The following is a 21,208-nucleotide window of genomic DNA, read 5'->3' as shown; positions in this document are numbered from 1 at the left end:
GCCCCAGAGCAGCTCAGCCCTGATGTAAATGAACACAGCAAATGGACCTGGCCATGGGAGCCAGCTGTGGGACAGGCAGGTGACATTTGAGGTCCCCTCTAGGCCTGTTTTTCATACAGCCTGTGCTGGATAAAGGCATTTAAAAAAACAGAGTATCAAACAGTACACGAGAAATGAATGATTGTGCCAGAGGACAGAGCAGACAGTGACCAGCTGTCCCCACAGAGGTGTGACACTGCTTTGACAGCCCTGTGTAAGAGGCAATAGACACACATATTTAAGCATTTAGATTTAATTAAAAAATAAAAGCAAAACCTAGAAAAATATTAGTGATGCTTGATTGTTAAAAGTCACTGATTGGAAGTTTATGGCTTGATTTCACAGGAGTTGTCTCCAGGAGCACAAGGCAGGAGGGCAGGCAGAGGGCAGAGAAAGGGAGGCCAGGGCTGGACAAGGGGGTGGAGTGGACGGATACTGCCACAGCAATCATGAGGAGGTGGTTTTTTATCCTGAAATTGTCTTGCTTCATCTCCTTCCCCCTTCTCCACTCTCCACTCCCCACTATCAGCATTTAAAACACCCCTGAGTTTTCCTGAGCAGGTTTGCTGTGCTCATTAAAATACTGTGAGCACTTATTGGCTATAATGAGCATCATTAAATTCTGGTAAGCGCCAGGACTGTTCTGTGGAGTTGAAGAGACTCAGGTTCTGGAAGGAGAGCTCAGGGGTAGGAAGATGCTAGAAATATGACATTTTCCAGAAGAACAGAAACACAAACCTTCCTCTCCTTTCTGCTCTGCAAGCACTGGGTTAACTCAGACCTGTTAAGCAGCAGCTATTGCTCACTGACTACTCAGATCACTCCTCTGCCCCAGAAGAACTCTCAGCTCCTCTTATCAGAACAGGAACAAATGAAAGATTTTTCCATATTTGCATCTGCTCATTTGATAATTTTCCTATGTTTGTTATTTAGAGATAAAAGTCTGCCTCTAAAAACTCACTTGGCCAAGTGGTTTTCTCAGCCTCAGGGAATGGTGCAGGAGGGATTGCAGAGCAGGATCCAAAGCAGCTGGTGAGGCTGCAGGAGCAGCAGGAGATCAGGAGATGAATGGGTGCATACTGGGGCAAGAATCACATTTTACATGCCCAGTTATTGTATTTATTTCCAACTGGCTGTGCCAGAAACACTCACCCTGACTAGCGTGGCCCTGCCTACAACCATAAAGCTGCTCCCACTGCAGAACTCAGTAGCACCACCTGTGTTTTTATCACCAAATGCTGTTCATCATCCACTAGCATTAGTAGATATGAATTAACTAAGCCATACACAAATACACTTTACCCTGGAATAATCCCCAGTAATCCGAGGGCAAGTAAGGAAACAGAATCAGACAAGAAAGTGAAGATCAGTGCAGGCCTCCAAAAGCCAGTCTGTATCCTAGTGGGGGGGACAGAGCTGCTGGAAATGGGAGGTTTCTGCACACATCCCTAGGATGTGGCACTTCAGCACCTGGCCTGCAAAATGCAGTGCATCATGAGAGGGCAGTGATGGAGAAAGAGCACAGATGTTCACCTGACTTCCCAATCTGTAGAGAGCTGACTGACCACCACCAATTAGCAAAAAAGCATGGGACTGAATTATGTTATTATAAAGAAATAAAGCTGTATTCCTGAAAAGTGATCATCTGAAATCCTTTTATTTTGTTCTCAGGTTCATACCCACAGCACTGCCTGTATGTTGAATGATCAACACCTCCACCACCTCAGAAACACCTATTTCTCAACTCCATTAATCTAAAGACCATAGTTCAGCATGAAATGGGTATCAAAACAGCATCCATTTCACCAGATTAAACAACTGCTCTGGTTAAGCATTAATTGCTCCAGTTTGGCCACTCTTTGCCCGGTCACGGGAGCTTTATGTAGATTACTGCTTTATAATTGCCTGCTCCCTATGCACACAGGTACTGCAATCTTCTGCACACCTTGACAGCAACCTGGTTAGAGAAAATGAACACTGCACATTCCCCTGACACAGCATTTTATCTGCTGGGTACAGGAAGCCAGAGGTTGTTTATTCAACTTCTCATGGCCCATTAATGACATAATGCTGGCCACAGCTGTTTGGGACTGTACAAGACCAAAGCAGAGGAAGAAATGCCAAAAAGACTTCAAACATGCTGCTCCTATCAGAGCCTGGCTGGGAAGATCCTTGAAAGTTGTCTAGGGAAGTGTAGCTTTACAACTCCCTGGGGAAGTAAAACCAGGATTAAAGCCACAGATTTGGCTTCTCCTAAAGACTCAAACAATCTTAAAATGAATAATCTCATCTGAACGAGATGGCAATGACTACTTTCAATAAGAGGTGACTGATAACTTCATTTTCACTCTGCCTGGTCAAATTATCTAGTGAAAAACAAGGATGTGCCTTATATAAAGGCTCACAAGCCCTGGAAGTGGAAAGCTAACCCTGGCCAGGGAGCCTGTGCAGCAAGGGGGAGCTGCTCCAGGACTGGTGTGCACCAAGCACAGCAATACAAGGATAAGGACATGCTCCACCTAAGTACCACAGCCAGGGAGAAAACCTTTAAATTTTATTTCATGAAGCTTCCAGAACTACATCACCATGAATTTTCCCACAGGAAAAAAAAAAAAAAAAAAAAAAAAATCAAGATTTTTGTCTTCCTGGTCACAGAGAAAAGCAGAAAAAGTCTAAGACAAAAGCTCAAACCCATTCCATATCCAAGTTCAAAATAACCAATTTCATTAATTTTAAAACACTTTATAATTGAAAATTGGGAATGGGTGGCGTATATTGTTTACATAAATACATGTATATATACATATACAGCAGATAAGAGGAACGTGATTTGCAGTGCTGAGCTGATTCCTCAGCTTGGCAATGTCCAGCAGAAAGAAAGGATCATTGTGTAAATTTGTTCCTCTCTATAAAGGGACTGTCCATGGCAATGAAACACCCCATTATTGAAGATGTATCTGAAGTCATGCTCAGAAGAAAGACCAGCACCCTCCCCTCATCTTCCCCAGACGTTCCAGGGTAACCCCTACTTACAATTGTGAAGTTCATAACCTTCAGAATCCAGATGGTCATAGCAAGGTTCACCAGGATTAAAATCATTAGGAGCAGCACAAAGAAATAGAGGCACCTCTTCCTCCAGCCATAAATCCCCACTTTGTATACCTGGGGTCCTTCCGAGGTCTGCATGGTGCTCCGCTGCGGGTACTGTTCCTGAGGCATCTGAAATGATCACAAAGAGACAACCACGTGTATTCAGGGCCAGGAGAAAGCCAGTGATAAAAACTGCTTCTGTCTGTGCCTCTTGGAAGGTCTGGGTTTTTTCAGAGTTTACCAGCTGGGCAGCAGCTCTTTGGATAGCTTGGTTATTTTTCCTTCTGCCTGGTGTTCGCAGTAAGAGACCAAGAGAGAATCTGATGTGTTAAATGTGTATGAATGCACTTATAAATACACGTAAGCACGCTGTCTGAAGGTATCCTATGGAAATCACTCTGGAGTGACTCTGCTCACTGCCCCAGGTTTTGCAAGGCAGGCACTCCAGGGCCTCCAAGGATCCTGAGGGGAAAATTCTGCATGCGTTTGGTGAAAGCAGTTGAGTTCAGCAGTTTGTTGGGAAGATGCAATATGACTTCTCAGAGGTTTAGTTTAAAAAAAAATAAAATATCATCTCAAGTAAAATCATTCCTTCCAACCAAAGACAAACAAGGCAAAGGGGGAATGTTTGCCTTTCCCCTTCCTACACACCAATCTTCCCTAAAAAAGTGAAGCTGAAGCAAAGTTCTCCAGCTGCCACATCCAAGGAAGGAAGGAAGGAAGGAAGGAAGGAAGGAAGGAATTCATGTTCTCACCCTCCATTTTCAGGTTGAGGAAAGCCACTTTCTCAGGCTTCCCCAGGGATCATTTCTTACGTTTTCAGCTTATTTTGATGCACAGATTGGGGAGATCATCTCTAGTAACACAGAGTTTGCTGGATGTTTTGCATTTTGGACTTTAGACAGATAGGAAGCCACCAAACACGTTCTTGCACTGTGGATTCAACACCACGAGCGTCTTCCTCAGGGTTGCTGGCACTGATGTTTGTATGCAGAGAATTACAGAATTTACATCCCAGGAGGGAACAGTGTGAGTTTCCCTGAGGGAGTGTGATGTGCATGTCTGGAATGAGGCAGTTTCAGGAATGAGATGCTACTCAGGGAGGGCAGCTGGGACACAACAAAGACACTGGGCTGGAGCAAAGCAGATCTTTTCACACTGCCACAACCACGCCAACCTGTACAAACTTGAACAACAATAAATTACAGAGTTTCTTCTACCTGGGGGAAATTATAACTGCAACTACTGTACAGTCAAGAATTTTATTACCTAATATTTTAACAGGGTATCCTGGAGAGCACATATTAAATACAGCCTCTCCCTTAGAGAAAAACGAATAAATTGCATTGCTAACCCTCTCAAACCATGGAAAAGGTTTGACCAAGGAGAAACAATATGAAATACCCAGCTAAAAATACCCCTTTATTGCAAAACTTGTTTATTCATTGTATCTCTGCTTTTCTTCTTTACTTGCAGTTTCTAGGATGAAGAAAACAGCATATCCAGCTGGGGTAAAACTTTACAAACATCAAAAGAATTTATAGCAACAGAACACAACCACAAAGAGCAACTTGCATCCATACAGTAGCCTGGTTTTGAGAATTTCTCTAGTTCTGATAAAATATTTAACTCACAGCTGCCCTAACAGAGACAGAGCATCTCAAGTACTACAACATGTGTGATGAGCAAGACTCAGCAATACAGTATAAATTCATTACAAGAAAATAGCATGGCAATTGTAGATATCATGTTCTTTCTATACGAACTCTCACACGGCCACACTTAAGTAATATTTAGTTTCTAGCTAGTGTTCCCCCTTCCCCCCCAAATGTAAATACTACCAAAAAATTGATCATGTTTGTAGTTCTTCAGGGAGAGAAGACAGGATGATGGACAGAGAGTGCTGAGATGTGTTAAACAAATGAGCAGAATAAGAAAGTCTGCAAGGCTACTACCTATGGAACCAGCTATATCCACTATCAATAATCTGTACTGTGTGGGAGGGAGAAGTATGCTAGTCATAATTTAAATTTTGGCAACTTTTCCTGACTCAAACATTGAAAAGAATTAAGGCACCAGACAAAAAAGTACTGCTTTGAAAGAATATCCAGTGGCTGCACTTGCTGGTGACACCTCCCTCCTTTCAATTACTGAACTAAGAGGAAAGGCTGCTGCTGCTTAATAGGATTTTTCATTTCTTCTTCAGGAAAATATTAGGAGCCAGCACTTAATTCTGTAACAGTGGAGAAAAGATAATACTGAAACAAATACAGAAATAGGAAAAGAAACATGCCTTCCAAAGGTCAAAATTTAAAGTAAAAGGGCTTAAAGACACACATGCAGAGCACTGGATAGCCACCACTGCATGAACAATTCCACCTACGACAGAAAAAATGCAGCAGCCAAATCTTTGCAATTTAGCCACAGACAATGTGTCTATGACTACAAAAATACAGTCTGGAATGTGGGTATTTCACCAAGGAGTTCTTGGTTCTGCACCAAAAAATGTACTAAGCTTTTGCACAAAAGCTGTACAGTGAGTCCTTATATACACCAACACTGCAAACAGGGCCTGAGACAAAATCCAGTCCACTTAGAAAAGCTATTCATCTTTTTGCTTTAGCATACCTTAGAGATATGGCCCATGACAAGAAAGATGTATTAGTTTTTTTAAGACCACTGGAAGGGCCCTGTCACCCCGCCTGCTGATCTGCACAGGCTGCTCACAGAGTGCTTCTGCAAAGAAGCTTCAGCACTTTCCTTCAGCAGAGCTAAACCAGGCTCAGCTGAAAGGCACCAGAAAGCAGAACTGGCTCTGAGCTTCCAAAATTCACAGCAGACCTCACCAGTTAGGGCAAATCTTTGCTCCGTGCCTCCCCTCCCTCCTTCCACCAAGTCCTTCTTGGCAGCGAGCTCCTCACTCAGGGTGTGCAACCCACATTAGCAATTCCTCAGGCAGAGAAGTGTTTTACATGCACAGGGATGAATTAACACCTTTCCCACATAAACACTGGCACTGTAGCATTCCTGGCCACGCTGCCTTTGTAGGCTCAGTGAGGGCCATGAGCAGGGTGAGGTATTACATAAGGAATCAATAATGTTTCTCTGCCGTGGGGGTTTCTTTGATCAGCACTTGAAGGATGTATGTTCAGTAACAGAACAATTTCAAGATGCAAGAGGATGCAGTCTGGGAAGGCAGCTTCTGTCTTATGGGCCCTCTTGAAATTTGCTGCTAGAAGTGCCCTGGAGCTCATGGAATCAGCTCCTTGCTGCAAGAATGGCCCTGAGCCTTGCACAGCCAACACAGCATCTCCCCTCCCAGCCTGCCTGCCTGTAACTGAGGTGTAACAGCCTCATCAGAAAAACCAGCAGCATCTGAGCCCAGGCTGACCTGATCACGGTGATGGGAACACGTTTGCAGAGGTGAGAGAGGGGTTCAAATTCCCTCAGGTCTTGCACCTACATCTCCCACATCTGCCCTCTCTTTGTGTCCATATCACCAACATCCTCTTCTCTTTCTCTTTGTTTCCTGAAACAAAAACCTTTTCTTTAGGGCTGAAATGAGGGGGAAAAAAGCCCTAAAAACCTTCAGAGGTGCTCTCTGCCATATCACTGGAAGGCATTGTACTTGTATTTACTAGCTGTATATGCTCTGCAGATTCATCCTCTTTAATTCTCTGTCTTTTAAGTGCACAGCATCCACCAGGTTCAAAAGAACAGACATTTCTGGAGTGTGCCTGAGAACAAAATCTGGCATGAAGAAGAGTGTTTTGAGCCATCTATCAACAAGACATTTTCCGTCTCTGCAACCCGTAAAAGTCTCTCAAGTTTGACACCCCCAGGTCCATTAATCCATCAGCAGCATGACCCAAAATTGATTTATGGCCATTGACATGGGTCAGACCACAACCTGGGTCTCCATAAAAAGGATCAGGCTCTGGAAAATGACTTCTTACTTGCAACATGGCCAGCAAGGCCTGAGTATTGGAGAACAGCCCACGTGATGAAATACTTGCTGGGATAGTTAAATCTCATAGCACTTTTCTCCAGAAACATCTAAGCCATGAACTTGGCCTCTGTGACTGTTATTGGTGTCCGCAAAGCTTAAAACTTTGCTCTCTGCTTGTCCCTCTATTTATGTCAACAGTGCCTATCCCTCCATATGAGGAGCAGCTCTTCCCTGAGTTGGGAACATCATCACCAATCAATGCCCATTTCTCAGGTACCACTGCTGATACATGGCCAGAGAGACAAGAAGTAAAAGGAAAGACTCTGGTGGGAAAGAGCTTTTCTAAACTTGGCACCGATGGACAGAGGCTGTGAGTGCTTCACATCATCTGAGTGGTGCAAAGGAAGCAGCATGTGAATGCAGCAAAGCTGGTGTGGTGTTTGCATGCAGCGTGAAATTTTTACCACAAATTGTGGGGCATTTTGTGACTCTGCCCAGTCCACTGGAAAACACCTTTCCTTCCCCTTGCATCTTGTGGAAAATGGACTCAGCACAGGCAGCTGGGGAGACCCTGGAGATTCATCTCTTGGTAAAGCGTCTCATTCAGACCCCTCAGGCTACTCCCCACCTCCAACATCTTGAAAGCTCACGTAATTTCCCCAGCTGCTTGGGCTGGCAGCACTTCGACAACAAATGTGCTTGAGGACAAGTGCACTGCAAGAACCTCAGTTTATAAACCAATAGCTTGGAGCAGATGGACTCAACCAAAAGCTGAACAACAGGACTGTCCTGTCCCTTCTCTGCATTCCAAGAGCACTCACAGTAAAACTCTAAACCTATTAGAATTTGCCAGAACAAACCAAAGTAACAGGCAGCTCCATCTCTAAATTGCATTTCCTAAGCCAAAAGTGGTATTTTATTATGCTGCAAGAATCTGTGAGCAATGTGATGTCACTATTGCTTCTCTTCTCTGAGAAGGACAGAAACATGTCTGCTTTTTTATTTATGACAGCCTCTTTTAAATTTTACACTTTTTCCTGGATAGTCAGCTTGTCTCAATACTTTTTTTCAGAATTAAGAAGAAAATGGAAAACCAGCAAGGAAGAAAGAGTCTCTGCAGTGAGTCCTTTAATGTATCAAGCTAGTCAACAGAAAATGTCTTTCACAAAATGCCCCACGATTTGTGGTAAAAATTTCACGCTGCATGCAAACACCACACCAGCTTTGCTGCATTCACACGCTGCTTCCTTTGCACCACTCAGATGATGTGAAGCACTCACAGCCTCTGTCCATCGGTGCCAAGTTTAGAAAAGCTCTTTCCCACCAGAGTCTTTCCTTCTTGTCTCAAAGCAGGATGCACAAATATGAGAACTACACCAAAATAGCCAGCAGCAGGTGTGACTGCAGGAGGCTGTGGGAACAGCAAGGGGGATATAATCAACTGAGCTCAAATCAGAAAGCAAGCCACAGGAGGTGACACTTTGCAGACTCCTGCCCCAACACACTCTCACCCCACAGCACCAAGAAAAGAGATATGGCTTGTAGGAATGTGCAAAGCAGGATCATAATATGGATTTATACGGCTGGAACCCAACCAGCACGGCACAAATTGAGAACTGTGGGCTTGAGCATGTGCCAGGATCCAGAGTGCAGTCTCTGCAGTGTTCCTGCTCACACAAGTTAAAACTTGTTCTGCTGCATCTTCCATCTTCCCTCCACATGATGTGCCTTCTGTGCTAATCCATTTGTTCTTTGCACAGACTCACTCTCTTTCTGGCTTGCTGCTGGGAAGGACCAGGAGAAGGGATACACATATTAAGGTGTGCTAATGGCTCTCCTATCTATCTGCTTCCAAAATCAAGAGGCTCTCTCCACTCTACCCACACATGCACATTCTTCAGTCCTCCTGGATTCAAGGCTTGAATGCTTGCCCCAGGTGGAGCTGCACAAGGGTCACTGAGGAGGCACAGGAGGAGCTGCCAAAGGTAGGGAGGAAGCACCAGCTCCCATGGCCCTGGCTGCTGCTGGCCAAGATGGACATATTCTTCACATCTATGGCTCTTCAACGCTGACAATCAGATTTGGGAGGTGGCATACTGCATGATCAGAGGCAGGAACATGAATTTTATTTAGTTTTTTTTTTAACAATAAGCTTGTAGCTAGCAGTGAAGAAGATAATAGGCTGACTGGTTGCCTAAACTAACAGCTGCTGAGAAAAGCAATAGAAATCCAAGTCTGCAGGGTAAGATGGTAACCTGTGAAGGCTCAATAAGTTCCAGATCATATAAGATCTTCATTTAACACAGCATTTTCACTGCAGGTGTATTTTATGCAAAGCAAATTTCAACCTTATCAAGCCTCTTTATTTCCCTCATATGCCTCCCCACTTCAGAGCTCATCTCTGTCCTTCCTCTCATACCCTTTGCCCCCCATCAGCCTCCAGAAGCCACAGTACATCATGTCTCCTGCAGGATGCCCTTCCTGCACTCCAAACACACAGAGTCTTCACTTGGCTCCAACAAACTCAACACTCTTCAGCAGAATTGCTGGGAGAAAGCTCTGGTCCTGCCACATTCTGGATCTGTTGCCCTTTGGTGGGGAAGCTCCCCTTGTCCCTGAATTTTTGGGTTGCCAAGATGAGTGACTGTTTGAGCCCTGCTGGATGCAGGCAAAGCAAACCGTGTGTCTGCTCCCTTGAACCAGTCAGAGATCCTTAGCACCGTCCCATCGCATCATTCGATACCCTTATTTCATTCCTCGTTGAAAGGAAATAAAAAACAAAACCACCACCATAAAACACAGCTAAAAAAGCATTTTCAACACATCAAATAACACTGCTCTGAAAAACCAAGGCAGAGGCAGTGGCAGAGGCAAGGAAGTTTGTGAGGCGAGGCGAGGCAGACTCCTCCTGACACCTCCATCCCTTGACGAACGCGCGCTCCCGAATCCCGAGCCCAAGCCTGCCATATAAGGTGCTGATATCTCTGCAAAGGCAAGACAAGCTTTAATGCTGCAGCTAAAAGGATGAGAGAACATTGCCTAAATCTGGCAGGTCCCTAAAGAGGGAGTGAGCTTTTCATCATAAATGTTTCTTCCGTTATTTGGGGAAAGAAACACAAATGGGAAGAGAAGTTGCAGATAGAACAGCCCCAAAATTAATGTTTTCCCTCCTAATCTTCTCTACGTGGCTTCTGACCGTGCTGTCTGTTGCAGTTTGCTCATGCTTTGTAAGATACAGGAAAAAAACCACGCAGACAAATCACAAGGCAGTGATTATTACTGAGTTGCTGCCTCTCTTCACAAGCTCGCTGTACCAGGAATTGGCAAACAACCCCCAGACAAACATGCTTTCAACTCATTAAACAACTACAATACAATGCACTTATAAGCGTATTTACTGTAACTGAGTCGCATTTTTCATCCAAATATCTGACTGACACATGGTCCAGAGCCAGCCTTTCAGTAGCTTCAGGTTATACACACACTTACTCCCCAAAATGAAAAAGTTGGGGATTATTTGGGTGCAGCATTCCCTCAGCCAGAGACGCGGCGCGGGCGTCGCTTTGCCTGCAGCTTTACTATCGACACGAATTTAGCCAGAAACCACCACCCAGCCTCAGACTGCTCCCAACCCTTCGCAAATATGCCACAACTTCCCATTCTGACTCTTTTTTTTGCTCTAAGCAGCAGTGTGAAAGCAAGAAGCCCCTTTGCAGAGGCACAAAAGGAGGCAAATCCGTGCGGCGCTGGCGGGACGGAGCAGGGCAGCTCTTACCTCTCCCTTGGGATGGATGAAAGCCTGGAGGGTGCAGGAGCCTGGGGAAGATGCAGCTCAGTGTTCAGAGCAGCACGAGGCCTGGCCTGTGCTCATGAGCTGCCCCTGTCAGATTTTCCAACAGCAGAACTGCAGCCAAGTCCCTGCCCATGCCTGAAGAATTTCCTGAACAGCATTCCCGTTCTTTTTCTAACTGCTTTGAAACCACACTGTCTGTACTTCAATAAGGCTTTGTCAGGCCAAGTTACAGCTACTGGGCTGGCTCCAGCAAGCAATTGAAAACACATGTGTTTTGCATTAAAAGCCCCCTTCTCCCTGCACACATTCAGACAGAGACACCCCCATCCGCACCCAGCCCCGGAGCCTGCCTGCCTTGCCTTCGCTGCCATTTCGGCTAAAAGGAATAAAGGGATTATGCTGGTGGAGATTTTCTTCGGGAGAAGGAAAAATGGGGTGGGAGGGATCCCATTCTCACTGATAACACCTCACCCCGTCTCCTGTGCTTTGCTGGTGTCATGGGCTCCCTGGTGAACAGCCAGCTTTGCCAAACCCCAACAAGCAAGGGAGCACAGGAATGAAAATTTCAATTCACCACTACTCTCCCCTTACCTTTGCCTGACTCTTCAAAAACTATGAGAAAAGAAAGCATATTTTTAGCGTCTCTAGACTCAGTTCAGCACATCAGAACTGTATCCTAATCTTGACACATACTCCTGTATCTGCTTATACTAAAAATAATACAACTATTTTTGAGTACTTTCATCCCTCTCTGCTTTCCAGCTGTCCTAACCTTTATAACCCAAAATATTTTAAGCACCTTGCGTCTCTTTTAAAGAGCATTAACACTGCTCTGGCACTGGCTTAACAAAAAGAAATAGAAGATATAATGTTATACCTTTAATCAGAACGGGTCCCAGTTCTTAATATCTGTAATCATTTCCAGGCAGCACCATGGGTCAAGGCAGCAACCGTGGGCTCTGCAGCTCGGGATGCCCTGTGCCTGGCATGTGCCTGGGAAGCAGAGCTGGAGTAGATGTGGAAGCACACATGGATGTCCCCCTTATTCCACCACGGCTAAGTCCCACCAAAGATGAAACACAGCAGCAGAGTTGTCAAGGTAACAATATAGAAAAGAGACAGTTTAAAGAGAGAGAGAGAGATTTTCCCCTCCTAATGCTCCTTTTCAAACCGTGCACTCCAGTTCTTTGGGGTTACTCTGTTCTGTGGTTTGCAGAGGTGTGGTGGGCAGGTGAAATGTTTACAAGGGGAAAAGGCAGTGATGATGAGAAGTAAAGGGAGCTCTGACCCAGCACTCTCTGAAGGCAGAGGAAGCCTGCTGCCTTCCACAGGCTGTGGCTTCAGTCCATGGCAAGGACTCATTCACCCACAGGAATGTGAGATCTGCCTTTCACCCATCAGCAGTGAGATCTTACAAAACCCACGTGGGATGCCCCTACGGAAATCCTGCAGTTCATCCACCCAAGCTGCTGTGAGAGCAGCTGTGGCCACACCACCCTGGCTCTTGCCTGCACTTTGCCCTGCTACCAAAATGCTGTTTCCTTCCTCCTGCACAGAGCCACACGGGGGTCAGCAGCACTGCCCTCGTGCACAGGACAGATGTGGGCAGCCTGGAGCAGCCCCCACGCTGCAATCAGTGGGGATGGATCCAGACCAGGATGCTATTCTGCAGAAGACAGGACAAGAGGAAACCACACAGTCATCCTGCCTCAGTTTGCAAGACTTTCAAACAAAAGGTGAGCACACACACACACACACAACCACTGGTGGTGGCATTTCACATCTATTTGCACAGCTTGTGAGGAGTCAGCTCGTGCCAGGGCAGAAATCTGGATCACAGATCAGAAGAACTGTCTGTGCAGCTCAGAGTCTCCTCAACAAACTGCCACAGCCATGGAAATGCTCTTTGGGTTGGCAACCAGCACCAGCTGAAACCAAAGGCGCCTGTACCAAAGTCTCTTGGTATAAATAAGCTGAAACAGAAAAATATGAACTGCAGATTCACATAATTAGATTTTCAGTTGTACAAGACAATCAGGCATCTGCAGAGCTGTTTGCAAGATGATAGCAGTCCATGCCTTCTGTCTTAAATTTCCCTGTGGTCTTTATTCAGCAAACCAGTTACGGATGGGGCAGGCAGTAACGTCAGTGGATCTCCGTGTGTTTTGAGTTAAGCACATGCTTTAGTGCTTTGTGGCCCAGGACTTTTTATGGCAGCCTGGCTCTGGCAGGATCATTAGTCCAATCATTTAAAACATGGCAGTACAACACTTTGAGATTACTCAGTTCTTTACATGAATACAGTAAATCAGTGGGTTTTAAATTTTTCTCGCTGTGCAGACCCCCTAAATATTTGACAGAGGTGGTGCATACCCCTGTAATCATTTCACAGAGAGAGATTCCTACATACCTTACAAAACCCCCTCTTAACTCATCATTTTTCCCTTGGGGATAGTCCCCAGGCCTCCCATATGTCTGTGGACCACAGGCTGGAAACTGCTGCTAGAGATAACTTAATCCCTTATTAAAAATCTAAATGATCTCTTCTGTTTATGTGAGGTACTTTCTATCTTCAGAATATTTATGCGAGCTAGCAGCATGCTGGCAGGTAGAGACATGGGGAGGTGACAGCATTAATACTGCATTTTTTCCACTGGCATAATTAGTAGGCCAAGTCTATAAATATTTACATTAAATCTGTCAGGCATCACACCAACCTCACTGATAACTTCAGGGGTGTCTTACTGTAAACTGCATTAATGCCTCACTATTTTGTCATCAAGTAACACATAAAATGCTCCTTCAAGCTAAGCCACTTTGAGTAGGTTGTTTTTATCTCTTTCTCATTTGGGTGCAGGGTTTAAAGACGCTTCAAGCATCAGAACTGTGGCTCAGGGACTGTTCTATTTTTCTGTTATTGAGCCATCATTTGTATTAGTGCCAGCACGACCAAAAATATATGAACCTTGCAAGCATAAACCTTAAGTTGATGTCGACATAACTATCTGTGTAACTGCTATTACTCCTCAGAACTGGCAGGGTTATGAGGATTAAAAAAACCTTCCAGAGCTCTTTGGGAAGATGAAAACAAATTAACCCCCCTCAAAGCTTCAGTATCTTTGCAGCTGGAGACTGCAACGCATAGGGACTTTCATTTTGTGTAGGAGATCCAATCCACCTGGATCCATGAATTTCTACACTATGAAGAGACCTACAAAAGACAGGAAGGAAAGTTCCTTCTCTATCATTTATACCCACCCTCACTTTCGGCAGCATTTTCTAGAAGCAGCTGGAATTTATTTAATATTTACTGCTGAATTATCAATATTCATAATTAAATTCGTTTAACAAATAATATCTATTTGCATACAAAATGAAACTTGAGATTTTCATGCTGTGCAGATTTCCAGGAAGTCTCTCAAGCATTCCCCAAACCTTCCTAAAAAATTCAGGGCAAACCAAATATGCAGAAAGAATCAGCATGTAAACGCAGGTGTGGGTACACCTGGAGTGGAGGAAGAAGTCAAAATGAAAATTTTATTATCTGAAATAATTAAGCAATCCCTTGGCTTGAGCTTTCCCTCCAAATGACTTCTTTTAAAATCCATTAAATCTCTCAAAGTATCACAATTGAATAAATAGAAATGTTTAAATATTTTTAATGTCTCAACTGAAAGAAATCATCTGCCAAATTATTATTATTTTAAATCACCCTCAGCCTTGGAGCCTTTTAAGAGATCTCTCGAGTACCCATGTGCAAAGGGAGAAGCCAAGACTCATTTCAGCTCCATCTCCTTAAATGCAGAATTAAGGGAGCCGATGGATTAGAAAGTTAACTATTTTGGGTCAGGAGCAGCCAGCTGAGGGAAGGCAGCTATTGGCATTCCTGATGGATTCACCCAGCCCTGAGCATGCACAGAGCATGGAGGGCAATTCCATGAGACAAGGAAGGGGTTCCCCAAATTTCTGTAGGGTGTAGGGAGTGGCAGTAGCTGTAGGGGGGGAATGCTGCTGCAGTGAAGGGAGAAAACCTTTCCCTCTGTGTGTGTGTGTGTGTGCAGGGAGTGAGCATGACTTGATGGCAGAGAGCAAAACCCTGTTTAAGTGCCGGGAGTGCTGAAGGCACACAGGTCATCAAGTAATCACACAGGGCTGAGATGGACTTGTCGGACAAGTGAAAAGGAAATGGGAGAAAATGAAATGTGTGTGTGTGTTTGAACATGGCTGTGTGCTGGAAGCAGCCAGACCTGCAGTCCCTGCATCCCCCTACGTCCTCACCCACTGCTCCAGTTTCTTCACATGACATAAATATGGCTGCTTTTTAGAAAGAAGTATAAATATAGCACTGGTCATGAAATGCAAGATTGGCTAATTCTTGGAGACTAAAGAGAAAGAGGGGCAGAGCTGCTCTTGTAGACAGGCATTCCAAGGATGCTCTAAATTTCGTGCAGATGAGAAACTCCAGTATCAGCACAGGTGACCCTGGAGACCTTGATTCCCATGACGCTGAGTTATTTAGATCTGAGTACTAAATTTCCCCCTTCTATTCATCCCAGACTTAGCAAACAGTGCAATAACATACACAAATCAAAGGGAACACAACAAGAAGTCCTGGTTTCACAGTCATGTTGCAGGTGAGCTGGGCAACAGCAGGTCAGAGCAGGAGCCAGTGTTGTTTGCACAAGGCCAAAAACACAACCTGAGTTCAAGAGAAGGACTGAGCTTTTATGAGAGGCTAGACTCAGAGAGCTGCTGCTCAGGCTCTGGAGTTCAGATCTCTCATTCACATCTCTGCTGCTGCTATGAGACAAGGATCAAAGTGGCAGAAAGTCATCACCAAAGGCACCTTCCACTGCACAGGCTCAGGAGAGCTGTCAGCAGGGGAGGGTGGAGGATGGAAGTACCCAGCACACCAGAACAACAGCAGGCTCATGCTCCCCTGTGCACACACTGATGTGCAACACCTACACTGAGAGCAGCCTGCTCCTAAGACTCTTTTCTGCTTACGGTCCAAACCTGCAGACTCCTGAGCCTGCAGTGTTCCCAACCCAAAACCTCTGTGCCGTGCTCCTTTCCCCACAAAAGCTGCAGCAGTGTTCACCTGTCAGCCAAAAAAGCCACAGCCAGGACCTCACCCAGCCCACCCCTCTACCCCACCTGCTGCTTCATAATTATTTTGATGATTTCAGCCATTTTCAGGCTCTTCTCAGAAATAATTTAAGGCCAGCAGAGCTTGTTAATAGGTAGAATGGAAAGTGTTCCTTTTCATTTCTCTGGCAACATTAATGTAATTATCCTGAATAATTCTCAAACTACGTGGGCTGTAATTTCAAGGCAATATTACCATTACAGAGCCCTGTTCTTCCAGCCAGCATGTGTCATACTTCCCATCCAGAGGTTATTTATCAATAATCAGAAAGGTCCTCATTTACAAACAACAGGGTCTCTCCATTTGCAGCACGACAAGGGAGCAGGATGGGTGTCACCATGCAAAAAGATGTGCCCTGTCCCTGGCTTTACTCCTCTGGCATAAGAAATGCAAGGGGAAAAAAAACCTCACTGCAAAGATTAATTCCATACAGATATAAGAGCAAATATTCAGTTGGCAAGGCCAATAATTGTTCTACTATTAAAGTCTTAACAGTATCCAAATTCATTACTCTTATCTGGGCAGCCTCAGGCTTCGTTCTTTCAGAAATTAGGTTCAAGGCACAGAGCTGCTCTCTGAGCTTTGCTTAGATATGTGCCCTGACCACGACACATCATCACCTCAGCCTGCAGTAATCATCTTCTGGGGGAACATTTCAGTTTCTCTGCTAGGTCTGTTGTAGTGGGGAGTTTCTGAGTATGGACGTGACACTCTTACATTTGATGCAGAGCAGTTTCTGGTCAGGCAGAGCTGTTCAGCAGCCTGTGCTCATCACAGCCTTTCCCTTTCCAACCCTGACTATTTTTATTCTGTCAAGAAAGAAGCTCTGCTTGTACTTACACTTAGGTATCCTATTATACCACAAAGTTTAGCACCACCCGGTGCTCCCGAATTTGGCTCCACAGAACAATTTCCGTAGGCAGCAGATCTGTATTTTCTCAAAGCAATTAGCAGGACTCTTGCAGAACACTAACGAGGCGGCCTGTCAGCCCGTCAGCAGCCCAGGACAGAGCCATCTGTTTTAACGAGCTCTGGGGTGTCATTCTGGACTGCAACACTTCTGCATGATCCTGTGAGACTCCTGAGATGGGCACCAGTGACCTTCATCCATAATATCTGACCACAGGAGAACTCTTGCCCTCCTCCTCCTGTGGCAGCATTAGGCTTTCACCATCCAGGATGGCACTAGACATAGCTAATAAATAAATAAATAAAATAGACCTTTTTTACAATGAGGGTGGTGAGGCATCAGAATGTGCTGCCCAGAGAGGTCCCTGCACACTTTCAAAGCCATGTTGGACAGGGTTTTTTGACCAATCTGATGTAGTTGTCCTTGCTCATTGCAGGGCCCAGATGACCTTTAGAGGCCTCTCCCAATCCAAACCATTCTGTGACTCTAAAATCTGCTGTACAACATCCGCTCTGGAACAAGGAGACAACAGATCTGGTAACCAAAATAGTGAGGAATCTTTAGCCAAATTTTGCAAATTCTTTCTCTGTGCTTATATTCTGCAAGAGGTGCTAAGGCACGTGCTGTTCATAAGGCAGCTCCTGACAGAATGCAGACACTTGGAGCTGTAGCACATTAAAGAATGATTGTGCTGATACATAAACAAATGCGCACATACTTACAGATTTTGAGTTTCAACAGAGAATACTGGGGAAGGTTTAAAAAGCTAATTCCTTAGAAAATTAAGCTACACTGAGATTGTGTCAGAAGGAAGGAAAAAAGGTGCAATGGCTTGAGCAATAAATGCATGCTTGTATGTCAGTAATTACACCTGACCTTTGCCAAAGAATGCAGTATGGAAAAGGCATATTGGTGAGGATGTGTACTCCAAGGATCATGAGAAGGCCAATGTGCAAAAATTCTAGACCTGGATTTCTCCACAGTGATACACTCAAGGGCCCCTCAATCTCAGTATCTCTGCTTCAGTTATTGGCAGGATGTTGCAAAGGGCAAAATTCCCATTTAATTGGGAAATCCCTTTATTTCTGAAGCTATTACCTCTCAGTTTCTGAGAGGATTCCTTGTGCTGTCCTATAGCTAAGCAGGTTTTGGAGCCTGGGCTAGGAGGATTTCCTATGTGTTCAACAGCATCCATAAAGGCTGCAACATCCAACAGAGTTGCTGAGACCATCTGCACTTGGTCTGCTCTCCTCTTCCAAACATTTATCTGATTCAGCACTTGGTGAGGTTTAACCCTCACTGCAATGTCAGAGGGCTGCTGCTGCTCCCAAATCTCTCTGTGACCCCAAGAGTCATGCTAAAGGTGGCAGTAACAATGTTTGCTCCCTTCAGAGTACAGAAGAGAGAATCAAATGTGCTGTCCCTTCCTCCACAGAGCCAGCATACAATTTGGTTCCTGGCATTGTCTCTTTATCCTACAACCTTACAGTTATGGTCCTGGATTCCTTGTGAGCACAGAGACCCCAGCACCACGCTGCAGGAATCTCCACTGCAGAGGTAGAGGAATGGAATGAAGTTGCTCTTGCAATACTCATCTCCATATGGCAGAAAAATAAGAGGCGCATTTTGTGACTCCTCTGCGTGAGCAAAACATCCTGTGGTTTGGCAGCAACAGGATCTTCTTTTCATTAGTAGGACACAGGGAAAACCTTGCCACAGTCGTGTATTTTGAAGTGGAGTTTCATCACTGCTGTGATTAATGTCAACATCATTTCTGCCCTAAATTCTCCATTCCCTCAGGCTAAAAATACCTTTCTGGATTTCTTGGTATTATCCAATAAGAATCACAAAGGGAGAGAGGGCAAGGAGAGGAAAGGAGAGAGAGGTGCTTTTTGTCTTTCATCTAGACTTTGTTTTTGGGCAAAGTAGCTGTCAGGGAGGTAAGAGAGATGTTCCAAAAGAGTGAGGGATTTTACCTGCCCACATTTCTCCCCAGGTTATGACAAAAATTTATGTGGATGCTTCTCAAAGAGTAGAAGAGTTTTCATGTTATGCCTCACTCAGAGGTTTAATTTACAATTATAGTCACTTACAGGTAATTTTAAAAAGTTTATTTGCTTCTGCTTTTTTTTTTTTTTTTTTTAGTAAGTGCCCTTGTGTCTTACTCTCATTTTCCAAATCTGTCCTGCCTTCTCCATTTTTTGGACTAGGGACATGCTCAAGCTGGTAAACTCCCCCTCCGTATGAGCAGGAAATATGCAAAGGGAAAAATTAAATCCCTTTCCTACAAACCTCATTTCCAAATGCAAAGACGAGGGTCTAGAGTTGAGGTCACCAGGTTTGGTCAGCTGGGAGAAGAGGAGACCGAGGTCAGACCTCACCAGGGACTGCAGCTCTTCCTGAGGGACTGCTCGGATCTCTGCTCTATGTTACAGCGACAGGACCCTGGGAACGGCTGGAGCTGTGCCAGGGGAGATTCAGCATGGAGATCAGGGAAAGGTTTTTCCCCCAGAGGGTGCTGGGCACTGCCCAGGCTCCCCAGGGAATGGGCACAGCCCTGAGGCTGCCAGAGCTCCAGGAGTGTTTGGACAGCGCTCTCCAGCATGGGGTGGGATTTTTTTGGGATTGTCCTGTGCAGGGCCAGGAGCTGCAGGGGACCCACATGATCCCTGGGTCCCATACAGATCAGGATATTTTGTGATTCTATGGTTCTAATCAATAGCTGTGTGTTTTTGTAACCCTTCACCTTACTAGAAACCAGCACAAGAGAAATCAATGCAGAGCATTTACCCTCAGCTGTCTGCGAAAATAAACACATGTACTTAAGAAGTGTGATATTTAAGTCACAAAAGATGCATTGTAGCAGTGGGGTTAGATGTGAATTCTGCAGCAACTGTTCCTCAGTTCCAGAGCATCTGGCAGGAGCAGCACTGGGCTGTGTTCACATCAGTGCTGCTGAGCAAAGCCTCCCCCTCTCACCCTGCAGCTATTCATCATCATCATCCTCACACAAATCTGGGAGCAGCTTAGCACAGTGGCACAGGAGTCTCCATCCTGGCTGCCACAGGAAGGTTAAACCGATCTGCCTGCAGCACAAGAGCACAGCCTGAGCCTTTCCTGTAACCTCAATCACTCAGGTGGTTCCTGGGCTTGAATGGGAGCAGGTGGGGGAACACGTGTTGGGAGCACGGTCTGGAACAGCCACTGAGTTTTATGGGTTCATCATCCCAACACATAAACCTTCCCCCAGCAGGGCTCCTTCTCACTTCCCTGTTTTTATTATTGTACAGCAAGATCTGAACAGCAAATCCTCAAAGGTTAACAGGCCTGTCCAGAAAGTGCAAGAAATAGACAGGCTACAGCCCATGAATTTTAATGCTCTACATGACAACAACATGCTATTTCTGTACTGGAGAGCAGCCCACAATCAGCACTATTTCAGTAATTGGGAGAGATCACAGAGGCTAAGGAAAGGTGCAATAACAGCTGTAAGACAACCTGCCTGCAAATGATAGCAGAAGACCACCATAAAGATAGGATGGCAGAGAGGGGAAATAACACAGCAGAGAAACCCCAGCAAGGACACCTCCACCTGCAAAAGCCTGTTGCTGTGCTACAGCAGGCCAGCACGTTTCAGATGGTGAAGCCCATGTGAAATTAGTCCATCTTTCTTCAAGAGGAAGCCCTGGTGGTGTCCACTTAAGAGAAATGACACCTTAATGCTGGAGGATACAGGTTGTTGCCAGCAAAAGGACAGAAATGCACCCACACACTTTCCTCACCCACTGGATGCAGAAGCTGGCCTTGTGTTTTGAAGCAAGGAATGCTTGCAGGTCCTGAAACACCTCTAAACCAACATGCTTTAGGAGGTATTCAAAAGAGAAGGAAAGAAATCCGGCTACCTGTGTTCAGCTCTTTACTCACTGCAGTGAGTCTGCACCACAAAAATGCCTCTTAAAACAGGACCCAGAGAGTGCTTAGCCCTGTCTGTCCCCAATTATTTGCATTTCTATATAAAGACAACCCCAAGGATTCCTTAAAGATAAAAGTTGTCACAATTAGGTGTTGGCATTTCTTCATAATTGCCTTAAATACTTCAATCTCAAGGAAATGTTGTTGAAAATGCAGGAAAATTATGCTGATTAGTTGCTCATAATTAGATAGATTGAATAAAACCTGGTGCTTAGCATGTTTTGCATTTATATAGTCTTTATACAAAATTAACCTCAAAGATATCTCTATCATTTTTTAGTCCTTTGCTATCAAGCACATCTGATC

The 21,208-nt window shown here is 44.9% G+C and overlaps 1 protein-coding gene across 7 annotated transcripts in view; it reads right to left on the bottom strand.

Moving 5' to 3' along the window:
- SGCD (sarcoglycan delta) overlaps positions 1-21,208 on the bottom strand; it is a 308,254-nt gene that overhangs the window by 116,670 nt on the left and 170,376 nt on the right. For 5 of the 7 annotated variants that reach the window (XM_041482031.1, XM_041482033.1, XM_041482032.1 and 2 more), the window contains one exon: positions 3,073-3,258. In XM_041482031.1, coding sequence (XP_041337965.1) covers positions 3,073-3,258 — 186 coding nt within the window. Of the gene's footprint in view, positions 1-3,072; positions 3,259-10,853; positions 10,917-21,208 lie in introns of those variants that run through there. The other 2 variants (XM_041482035.1, XM_041482036.1) reach the window with 2 other exon arrangements.

This window comes from Pyrgilauda ruficollis, unplaced genomic scaffold, assembly GCF_017590135.1.
Source record: "Pyrgilauda ruficollis isolate IOZ18807 unplaced genomic scaffold, ASM1759013v1 scaffold57, whole genome shotgun sequence".
NCBI lineage: Eukaryota > Metazoa > Chordata > Aves > Passeriformes > Passeridae > Pyrgilauda > Pyrgilauda ruficollis.
This window is presented reverse-complemented; position numbering and strand designations above follow the sequence as displayed.